The sequence below is a fragment of the Haliotis cracherodii genome, unplaced genomic scaffold (genome assembly GCF_022045235.1).
Source record: "Haliotis cracherodii isolate W230 unplaced genomic scaffold, xgHalCrac1.p SCAF_22, whole genome shotgun sequence".
NCBI classification, from domain to species: Eukaryota; Metazoa; Mollusca; class Gastropoda; order Lepetellida; family Haliotidae; genus Haliotis; species Haliotis cracherodii.
The window spans coordinates 3,417,120-3,429,295 of NW_027266278.1; the positions used below are offsets into that span (position 1 = coordinate 3,417,120).

The following is a 12,176-nucleotide window of genomic DNA, read 5'->3' on the forward strand; positions in this document are numbered from 1 at the left end:
TCCCTTGAAAGCATATGGACAAAAGACAGAGAATATTACAGAGGGAAGCACCATGTATTTCTATCTCGACTAAGTGTGGGTGACTAACGGGATTGAATGGTCAGGCTCGCTGACTTGGTTGATGCATGTCATCGTATCCCAACTGTGTGGATCGATGCTCATGTCAATGACTGGATTGTCTGAACCAGACTCGTTATTAAAAGGCTGCCGTCCTATAGCTGGAATTTTGCTGAGTGTGGCGTTAAAGAACAAACCAAACCAAACCAAAACTAAGTGTGACTGATATGCCTATATCCCAGAGTGAAATAAAGTTCTACATTTTCATTGTGGCATGATGGTTATGGCCCATAACTTATGGGTAAGTTGATTAACTCCCGAGCTTGAGATGATGTTATAGGTACGGACCATTAGTGACCATGTACTGGGGCTGGGGCGGGTTAGTTGACTTGGGTACCCGGGTCGGGTTAGTGGACTTGGGTACCCGGGTCGGGTTAGTGGACTTGGGTACCCGGGTCGGGTTAGTTGACTTGGGTACCCGGGTCGGGTTAGTGGACTTGGGTACCCGGGTCGGGTTAGTGGACTTGGGTACCCGGGTCGGGTTAGTGGACTTGGGTACCCGGGTCGGGTTAGTGGACTTGGGTACCCGGGTCGGGTTAGTGGACTTGGGTACCCGGGTCGGGTTAGTGGACTTGGGTACCCGGGTCGGGTTAGTGGACTTGGGTACCCGGGTCGGGTTAGTGGACTTGGGTACCCGGGTCGGGTAGGTCCATGGTAAGTCACGTGATATATTGTTTAATGACAATAACAGTAAAATTCCATGGTTAGATTAGTATAGTTAGTTGCTAATGTTGCAATTCTTTCTGACTATGGGCACATTCCTTCTATGTTTGAGTAAAGACAAAGCTTCAGTCAACTTCAGTGTTACATGATCGGCCAGATCGTTTTATACCATATCTAAATACGTTTTGCCAGGGGCCCAGTAAAACAATTCCCAATTGAACATGTATCAGTTGTGTAGGGCCATATGATCCATATTGCCTATGAGAGGTGTAACTCTATACTGTGTTGCTATGTGATATGTCTAATTATTGCCATGATACAAATCATGTATACTCGGCACTTGCTACGTCAGCAGCTTTGTCCCATGAACTCTGAATTATGCCATGACTACATCTCATTCAAGATCTATTTAGACTTCAAATGCCTGGAGTACTTTTGTATATGCTGTGATAAGACAGTTCGCTGTGAATAACTGCGAAATTGCTGATACAACATCTAGCTATGATCACTCATTCATTATATATGAACGCTTGCATGGTCTAGTGGTTCAGCTTCTGCCCGGAGAGTAAAAGTCCGGCTACAATCCCCGGCTGGTCATATCAAAAGATGTAAAAGATGGTACTTGTTGTTACCCTGTCTGGCGGTCGGCATTAAGGGTCTAAAACAAGGACTGGTCGGCTCGGAGTCAGTATAAAACTGTCAGTATGTTAAACTGCGGCATGGTATCTCAGTGGGCAAGCACTATGAACTCAGCTTTAGTTCGGACTAGTACAAGCAGCCCCACGTCATCTTTCAGAATAAACGCCATTTCACCTCACCTCACCTCACTTCACCTCATATTATATACTGAACAAAAAAAGTTAGGGATCATGAATCTTTTTGGATAATTTTCATGAAATTGTGTGCCAAGAAAAAAACCTATAAATATTCATGATCCCTGACAGTTTTTTTTCTTTTAGTAGTTTTCATTTATCTTACTCTCTCACTCACGCTTTTTGGAACCATGAACAGTGTTGCAACGAGTGCTTCATATTGGTTGCGTCTCAGGGACACTAGTTACCAACCTCTGAAAAGCCATGTGATGTCCATCTGTCAGATATATTTCTGATACCTGACCCATCATTTTCAAATCAATCATTTAACCTCTCTGCTCATATCAATCCCTACGCTCTGCAAACACTTTGGTGAACAAGCTCTATTGGTTTTGGGGTAATTACTGTATTCATATCTGGTGTAGTGTGTGGAGGTTGCAGTGTGGCATTGATCTTATGTAGCCTATACTTGTCTTAATACTGTACAGAACCAGATCGTTTGCTGAGGCTTTGTGACATGGCTGATGGCGTTACTTCATGCTAACTGGTGTGCCTGGTTCATAGTTCAATATTTCCAGGTTGCCATGGAGGAGGTGGAATATGACTGACTGCAGTGTCAAACAACATTCACTCGCAGTGCTGACGGTGGGGGGGTCGGGTAGCCTAGTGATTAAAGCGTCAGCTAGTCATGCTGAAGACCCGGGTTTGAATCCCCACATTGGTAAAATGTGTGAAGCTCATTTCTGGTGTACACTGCAGTCTTATTGCTCGAATATTGCTAAAGCAGCGTAAAAACATACTCACTCACAACTGTGTAGTGTAATGTGGGTTTCCGTATTATGGATTGTTTGTTTGTTGTTTAACACCGCACTGAGCAGTATTTCAGCTATATGACTGCAGACTGTAAATAATCAAGCCTGGACCAGACAATCCAATGATTGACAGCATCAGCATCTTGTATCAACCAAGTCAGCGAGCCTGACCATCCGATCCCCTTACTCGCCACTTATGACAAGCGTTGGTTGCTGAAGACCAATTCTAACCTGGATCTTCACAGCAATCCATTTTGTGGAAGTGAAGGTTACACAAGCATCTCCTCTGACCTTCAACTCCCGTGAGGGTATTTGTGGACAGTATACATCCCAAGCTGGTCATAAGAGGCGACTTATTGGACCCAGCGTTCAGGCTCAGTGACCTTGTTGATTGTCTGTCATTGTACATTGTACAATCACTGGTTTATAGCAGTATCTATTTTGTACAGACCGCCTCCATATAACCTTTGTCATGGTGAAATATTTCATAGCATAACTCTGTTGCAAGTTGCACAGGGACCGGCAGTGTTGAAGGGGTATGTAATGACAGCCCTATCAGGGACAAGATAGATGGGTTGTTTACACCAAATATTGAAACACAATATTGTCCAGATATAACCTTGGAACATCAATAACAGAAACTCATACCAAATGGACTCTGGGTGATATTGGCAACAGATCCCTCCCACCACGACATGCCTGGTCGATGCGGAATGTTTGTAAATGGAGCTTAAACTACACATAGATGGTCAAATGCTGCACTAGAGAGCAGAGATGTAGAATATTAGCCATGTGATGACTGCACAATGTTTGCAGTTATCACAGACATACACGCAGCTCATGAGAGTAGGTGTTCAAACAAATCAATAACCCTACACCCCAACCAGCTCGGAAAGACTGTGTCTTTAGCGTAATTGATTAGGTACTCAGGCATCCGGATGTGGAGCTTCAGTAGGTGTGCTGGTTTCAGGAAAGGGAAAGCTAAGCAGGCAACAGGCATGATGTATGGAGTTTGCTTGAGCTGATTGCTGGAGAATTATCAGTCGCTATGGGTATTCAGGTATTTTATCATTCAAGTCTATGTGGTCTCAACACTGTAAAGCTGGTTGTTCAGATCTGGCACTGGACATTAGGTAGACATTGTAACTGTGGAATATAGGGATTCAGGAGGATGGTTGTATAGATCAACATTGTGTACCTGACACTTGGGCATGTTGGCAGTGGTTTATGATCAACTGGACATGATCTGTGTGTACTGACCCTCACTGGATGGGTGTACTCCTACACTGAACGTGTGTACTGACCCTCACTGGATGGGTGTACTCCTACACTGAACGTGTGTACTGACCCTCACTGGATGGGTGTACTCCTACACTGAACGTGTGTAGTCCTTCACTGGACGGGTGTACTCCTACACTGAACGTGTGTACTCTACACTGAACGTGTGTACTCCTACACTGAACGTGTGTACTCTACACTGGATGGGTGTACTCCTTCACTGGATGTGTGTATTCTCCTATCCTGGATGAGGCCCTTGTTGATGGTGGTAGAGGGCCAGGTATGGACATGGTGAGGTGAGTGGTTGCAGTGTCAACTGATTGTACCCTGGGCTGACAGCTGTTGCAGTGTTTGTTGTTATTCAGATTCTTGTGAAGATCCGGGTAAGAATAGGTCTTCAGCAGCCCATGCTTGTCGCACGAGTCAACTATTATTGATGTATTAGAGGCGACTAATGGGATCGGGTGGTCAAGCTCACTGACTTGGTTGATGCATGTCATCGTATCCAAATTGCATGGATCGATGCTCATGATATCATTCACTGGATTTTCAGGTCCAGACTCGATTGTTTACAGACCACCATCATATATCTGGAATTTAGAGTTTGGCGTTAAACAGCAAACATATGAACAAATATTATTCACATTTTGTTTTCGTACTTTACGGTGTCATGTTTTGCTGTTCTGTTTTGTTGAGGTTAAATGTAGGATTTTCTGCTAATTTATTATTGACAGTATATAATGACAACTTATTCTTATCTGTTTGGAGTCAGGTGTGTTGTAGCCATTCTGTATTTTAACATTTACAGTAATACTTATTTTATTGACTGATAAATACAACAGTGATATCACTCCAAATGTTGATTGTACACCATAACAATACTCACCCTCTCCTTTATTTTGGGATGGTCTTTGAAGGATTTGTATTTGAAGGGCATTAAGTGCACAGTGTCAATTTCAAATTGATATGGGATATTGTTTTATTGTCAGTAACGACCGATATGATGCTTGTATGACTCACTGTGGATCCAGCTGTTGATTATGTAGCTGTACTGAGTGCGTGTGTAATGCATGTGTAATGCTTCATGGGGAATCCGGGTTAGAATACGTCCCTATTCCTAACGATAGGCTTATATATTCTTGTTGCATGAGGTGACTAAATTGATCGGGTGGTCAGATTCAGTAACATGGCTGACTGCATGTTTCGTACCCCATCATGGAATGTTGCTCAGAATATCAATCATTGGTTTGTCTTGTCCAGACTTGGATACTAACATTGCAGAATCATATATCGTATTCGACGTAATAAGCGCTCTGCTCTAATAAGTGTTCGGTGATATTTGATAATATATTGGCTGGGGAACAATCCAAATTTGCACCCTCATGATTGATCAATGTACACAAGACTTATTATTTGTGTATAATATGCACTCGTGTGTTATATGCACCCTTAATTACGGGCAATTAAATTCAGGAAAAATATATCTGTCATGTATAATACGCACATAATTTTCTTTTGTATCATTTCAGGCTGTCAGCATAAACCACGAAATTTACGATCTTTCAACTCTTTCACCAAAATTATAATCTCATAAGAGCCCCCTATTTCTCAAATTTTGAGAGGGTCCAGGGTGCTTATTACGTTGTATACGGTAGTTCGAATATGGTTGAGTGCAGTGTTAAACAACAAACAAGCATTGTTAAGGGTGAGTGAAGCATGGCAAACTGCACAAGGGCTGGTTGATGGAATATAAAGTCATGGCCCAGGGGGTGTGACCTAATTCATCAGGGACAAGATAGATGGGTTGTTTACACCTAATATTGCAACACAATTTTGTCCCAATATAACCCTGGGACATCAATAACAGAAACTCATACCTAACCTACTTACGGTTGAATATTGGCCAAAGAACAAACAAAACGAGCATACCATATTCGCCATAATAAGAGCTCTGACAAAGGGGAGCGCTTATTAAAACCATACACCACAAGTTAATGTTTTGTCAGAGATTGAGCGGTAGTGAATTAAGTAAGTTTGAACACCAATAAAAATAAAAACTTTATTTTTTGATTATTTATTTATTTAACTTTGTTTGTATACCCCTTCTTCACTGCTGTTTATGACCTGTGAAGATGCCGGGGTAGATTAGTTCTTCAGCAACCCATGCTTGCCGTAAAAGGTGACTATGCGTTGTCGGAAAAGGCGACTAACGGGATCGGGGGGTAAGGCTCGCTGACTTGGTTGATGCATGTCATCGTTTCCCAATTGCGTGGATCAATGCTATCATTGGATTGTCTGGTCCAGACTCGATTATTTTACAGATTGCCGTCATATAGCTGGAATATTGCTGAGTGCAGCGTTAAACAACAAACAAACAAACAACAAACAAACAAACAAAACACTGCTGTTTACTGTAAACAATTTGTAAAATAAACAAGAAAATACAGGCTGTCCTGTAAATGTTGGTCTTAATTTTAAAGATTACCAGGGTGGTCGGGTAGCCTAGTGGTTAAAGCGTTCGCTCGTCAAGCTGAAGACCTGGGTTCAATTCCCGACATGCATACAATGTATGAAGCCCATTTCTGGTGTTTAAGGCTTGATAATGTTAATCAATGTAATAGAAACGAATAAAGTATTGCCAACAATAGCAGTCGGACATTTTACCCTGTTCCCGTTCTACTTAAACCAAGGGAAGTAACTCTAATCCTTGCTAACCGACACATCAGTTTGAAATTTGCATAATGCATGTTTAATTAATAACTAATTGCAGCTATTGAAGCTAGCAATTGTTATCTATGCAATCAACAATACTGTTGTCATTTTTTAATTCAAATTGGTATACAGTCACAATATAGAAGGTTAAACAATTGCAATATATTGATAAATCGATACATCATTACACTCCTACACATAACATAACACAAGGTAACTGCCCTTCATGGGCAGATTTTATGCTTGGCTGTCGCTATTAGGACATGCTTGTATGGTTTAACAACAGAAATCAATTTCATAATAGAACCAAACCCTGCCCAGCTGTTGAATGGTGTAATATATTCAATGTCCATTGAAACACATGAACAGTATTCCAACTATTGAATGAGTTTCGCACGTAATATCTAGGATATATGTGGAAAGATTATTGTGAACATTATGAAATTGAAATGACCTGTAATTTATCATGATAGATTCCCTAAGATGTATTTGACATTTAGAATTTCTTATATCGTAGAACACCCCTTTTTTTCAAATGATATGAGAATAGGTCTTCAGCAACCAATGTATTACGTAAAAGGCGACTATGCTTGTCGTAAAAGGCGACTAACGGTATCGGGTGGTCAGGCTCCCTGACTTGGTTGATGCATGTCATTGATCCCAATTGCGTGGATCAATGCTCATGATGTCAATCACTGGTTCGTCTAGTCCAGATTCGATGATTTACAGACCGCCGTCATATTGCTGGAATATTACTTAGTGCTGCATTAAACAACAAACATACTGACAGGACACAATTTACCAACCAGCTGAGGGTGTGTAATTACGGTGTGTCAGCAGTGACCACAATAACCAGAGGATCATGTTTACAGACTGAGTTACAAGGAAACCAAGATAAGGAGCTAGTCAAGTGTGTGACCATGTGTGCACAGATTAACACTTAACTCCAGTGGACTTGTACAACTTGCGTATTGTTTGTCAAGGAACAACCCTGAAACAATGGTCCTGCTGAAGTTGGTATAATGGTTTTGTGTATCAATAGTCACTGTTGGAAATTCGTAACTGGAAGATATCCATGCTTTTTGTAATCGTGGTTAGATTACGTAGATTCACTCCAGAGATATTTTGGGGGATCGAAAGAGCAGTGTTGCTGTGCTCTCCACCAGCTTCCCAGCAGCCCAATGGCCCAGTGAGTTCATTTTAACAAGCTCCGTTCATTTTTAGAGTCTGTTAAGTTTTCAGTTTGCTACTGAAGTTGATATGTGGGACCCACTTGAAGTCTGTTAGCAGATAATGAGCATATTGAGGGTGTGCGTGGTGTGCATACCCATAATGAACAACCCTTATGCATATGTCAGACCCGAGGGGATTCTTGGAATTGATGTAGATCCCCAGCAACCAATGCTTGACGTATGAGGAGACCAGATGGAGCAGACAGTCATGATCGGTGATGGTAGACTGCATGTCATGATATCCACTGTCAATCATTTGATTGTCTGGTCAAGACTTATTTACTGACAGCCATCTCAAAGCGGAGTGCGGTGTAAACAACAAATTAATTATGCATGATAAGGAGCTTACTGGTTTGAGGAAGATGGGTTTGTCTCGTCTTAACTATGACAGTGATCTGTAAATAATCAAGTGTGGACCAGATAAACCAGTGATTAGCTTACTATGTTTACTGTTACTTTGTCCCTGTGGGGGTTAGATTGGCCCCCAGCAGTCTATGTTGGTTGTAGGAGACGACAGGATTGGGAGGTCAGGCTCTGTGATTTGGTTGATAGTGTATCAACCATAGTAATATAATTCTTTGATTTGTCTGGTCCAGACTCTATTATTTACAGAACACGGTCATCAATGGAAAATTGCTGAGCGAGCCATTAGTCAATAGCAAATAAACAAACAGTCAATACATTGTCTAAAATGTCCCTTCTCTCCTTCAGGTATGATGTCGTCTACCCTAGTGGAGACAGTTTCTATCAACTATGAAGACTTTAATGACAGTTTCCTTACCTGTGGCACATGCCTGTGCATGTATGACTCTGTGGAGCACAACCCCAAACTCCTCCCGTGCTCGCACACTGTGTGTAAGGGCTGCCTAGAGCGCATTATAGCTGCACAGACCCTCGACACAGGGTCCTTCAGATGTCCAATATGTCGAGAGACCATCACCTTGCCCCAGGGTGGAGTGGGGGCGTTTCCGGCCAGCTTCTTGGTCAACCAGCTGCTTGATCTTATGGCTAGCCAGAGACGCGATGTTATCCCCAAATGTTCAGTCCATTCCAACCAGGAGTTACTATTCTGTGAAACCTGTGATATTGTTTTCTGTGTGCGCTGCACCGAGGGAAACCATAATGGCCGTGGTGCAAGTGAACATACTGTGATTCCATTTGCCATTGCTATAAAGAGAATGTCGGAGATACTTCTGTACAAGGCTCATCTGTGCATCAAGAACCTGAACAATGCATATGAGAATGTGTCCCAGGAATTGCGGAGATTGGAGCTGTCGGTTGACAAAACTCTGGACCAGATCAACCGGTCATTCCAGGATGTGATGGCTGTTGTTGACAAACGTCGACATGAGTGCTTGCAGTGGGTCCGCAAGATCCGTGAAGAGAAGAAAAAGATCCTCAATGAGCAGCTGGAGCTGATTCAGCAGGAGAAGGAGAAGGTCCAGAGGGAGTGTGATGGTCTGCAGTACCAGGTGGAAGTACGCAACATCACCAAGAAGATCGGAGATCTCAACGAGAAACTGGACACGACAACTACTCTGGCTGAGCCTCGTGAAAACTCCTTTCTGAAATACGAGCACAAGCATAATGACGCACTCAAGGAAATTTCCAAAGCTGTTGCCATCTTTGGCAGGATCAAAGTCAGCACAACCTTCCCAGCTCTGTCGTCAGCAAAGTTTAAAGAAGCTACGACTCATCTTCGCTCAGGGGTCAAGATTGTCACAGTGGATTACCATGGCAACCCCCGAACAAATGGTAGTGATCCTGTGATAGCAGAAATGCGCACAGACAAAGGTGACCTTGTCGACACCAAGGTGACGGACAATGACGATGGGACGTATGGGATTCAGTTTATACCACCGAAATCTGGTAAACTGAAGCTCTGCGTCAGCATATTTAATCGGCCAATCAAAGACAGTCCATTTTCTATTGATGTCAGTGATCATATAAATCCAATATGGAAGTTCGGATCTCGTGGCACAGGGAACATGTGTCTTGTCCAGCCTGTAAGAATCTCAGCGGATCAGTCGGGAACAATATATACTCTTGACACGGGTAACAGTCGGATCAGTGTTCTCAACGCTGAGGGCGATTTCTTGCGTCATATTGGGCCTGCTGGCCTGGAGAACCAGAGTGCAACAGGCCTTTGCCTGATGCCGGACACCAACCTCGCCGTCATCAACTGGAGAACAAGATGTGTGTCCATCCTCGGCAATGAAGGGGAACTAATCAAAAAGTTCACGGCGCAGGAGTTTGTGGAACCAATCGACATTGCAGTCAACAGTAAGGGTAACATCATCGTGGCTGACAGCGGTGCTGGGAAGGTGTTTATATTTGATCCATCCGGCATACTTCTGACGACATTCGGCAGTCGAGGTGATCGGGATGGACAGTTCAAGCTGATATCATCAGTAGCTGTTGGCAAGTGTGATGAAATTCTAGTCACTGATCACAGAATCCAAATTTTCACAAAGGACGGTAAATTTTCCCGCCGATTGTCCGACTCTGGAAAGGGTCAGTATGGGGGCCTAACTGTGGATGCTGGAGGCTACATCCTCGCCACCAAGACGGAGAAGGGGAAGAGTCTCATCCACGTGTTGAATTCCAGTGGCAAGCTGCAGTTCTGTATCGACAGCATTGAGGACAAGTTGAAGCGACCGAGTGGGCTGGCGACACTTCCTGACTTCCATGTTGTTGTCGCCGACTTGGGCAACGACTGTGTCAAGAAGTACAGATACAAATAGGTATGGTTTAAAACAGAGCTTCCTGAGTTTCCTTACCCTCAGTACAGGAAATCAGTTGTTGTTTTGTACTTAGTTTTACATATTTTATTTAGAAAAAAACAAAAAAATATAAAATTGCCAAAAGATATCTTTTTGATGTTGCTAAATAGTATAGTTCCTAGTATTATAATAATAAAGTACATGACCAGTTTTACAACTATCAAAGCAAATGATTTTGGAGCTAGGACATCCGCCATATCATCTCGTAAGCAACATTAATTTCCCCCCCACACATTACCACATTTGCACATTTTGGGCTTATTACCAAAACATGATATTATTTTGTATATATGAAGACTTGGGTGGAGTAAGAAATGACTGTCCTCATATAATTGTGTTCTGTATTTTTATATATAAGGGGTCAGCAAGTCTCTGACCAGGGCATTCCTCATAGATAGAGAACAATGTTTTGTGAATACTAAAATGGGTGATGAAAGGGAGGTAACTCAGTCCAGACTTAAACTGGTGAATGTGACATAGACCCGCAAGCTATTGAAGAATCGTAAAATCATCAACACGTTACATCATCGTTACAAGGCTTGTAGTCATATGAACATGATTAATAATTGCTTTATAATTTTCTACTATTTCTTAACAGTTTATTATTTATTTTATTTTATTTTTCAGATATATGCACGGTCTCCACGAGGAGATGAGCACCAAACCAAAGGAGATACATGTGTTAATATTAAGAAATTAATATATTTGTGTTTTATTGTGTGTATTCTTATTGACGTTTTAGAATGAGTTTTGTGAGTCAGTTATTCTTGGCTAGATTGTGAGAGGCTGTAGTTTGCCAGAGAAAACTGTAGGAGCTAGGTTGTTATGCAGACAGCTTGAAATGGCAACTTCAGCTGCAGGAAACATGCTACTACAGCTGCAGGAAACATGCCACTACAGCTGCAGAAAACATGCTTCTACAGCTGCAGGAAACATGCCACTGCAGCTGTAAAAAACATGCCACTACAGCTGCAGGAAACATGTCACTACAGCTGCAGGAAACATGCTTCTACAGCTGCAGGAAACATGCTTCTACAGCTGCAGGAAACATGCCACTACAGCTGCAGGAAACAAGCTACTACAGCTGCAGGAAACATGCTTCTACAGCTGCAGATAATTTGCCACTACAGCTGCAGGAAACATGCTACTACAGCTGCAGGAAATATGCCACTACAGCTGCAGGAAACATGCTACTACAACTGCAGGAAATATGCTTCTACAGCTGCAGGAAACATGCTTCTACAGCTGCAGGAAACATGGCACTACAGCTGCAGGAAACATGCTTCTACAGCTGCAGGAAACATGCCACTACAGCTGCAGGAAATATGCTTCTACAGCTGCAGGAAATATGATTCTACAGCTGCAGGAAACATGCTACTACAGCTGCAGGAAACATGCTTCTACAACTGCAGGAAACATGCCACTACAGCTGCAGGAAACATGCTACTACAGCTGCAGGAAACATGCTTCTACAACTGCAGGAAACATGCCACTACAGCTGCAGGAAACATGCCACTACAGCTGCAGGAAACATGCTTTTACAGCTGCAGGAAACATGCCACTACAGCTGCAGGAAACATGCTACTACAGCTGCAGGAAATATGCTTCTACAGCTGCAGGAAATATGCCACTACAGCTGCAGGAAACATACCACTACAGCTGCAGGAAACATGCTACTAGTCATGCTACTTGCTGCTTGAACAGAGACGCTAAGCACAAACTAGAGTCCTTGCCTGCATCTAGGGGGGAGCATCAGTTCCTGTCCAT

General features: G+C 42.7%; 2 protein-coding genes across 4 annotated transcripts in view; both read left to right on the forward strand.

Annotated features, from left to right (window-relative positions):
* Positions 1-11,330, forward strand: part of LOC139471391 (tripartite motif-containing protein 2-like) — a 51,291-nt gene extending 39,961 nt beyond the window's left edge. For all 3 annotated transcript variants that reach the window (XM_071253754.1, XM_071253755.1, XM_071253756.1), the window contains 2 exons: positions 8,338-10,370; positions 11,037-11,330. In XM_071253754.1, coding sequence (XP_071109855.1) covers positions 8,340-10,370 — 2,031 coding nt within the window. In that variant the 5' untranslated portion in view covers positions 8,338-8,339 and the 3' untranslated portion in view covers positions 11,037-11,330. The remainder of the gene's footprint in view (positions 1-8,337; positions 10,371-11,036) is intronic.
* Positions 11,298-12,089, forward strand: LOC139471436 (uncharacterized). The gene has a single exon (XM_071253801.1). The coding sequence runs from the start codon at positions 11,298-11,300 to the stop codon at positions 12,087-12,089; it is 792 nt and encodes a 263-aa protein (XP_071109902.1).
* Positions 12,090-12,176: the final 87 nt, after the last annotated feature.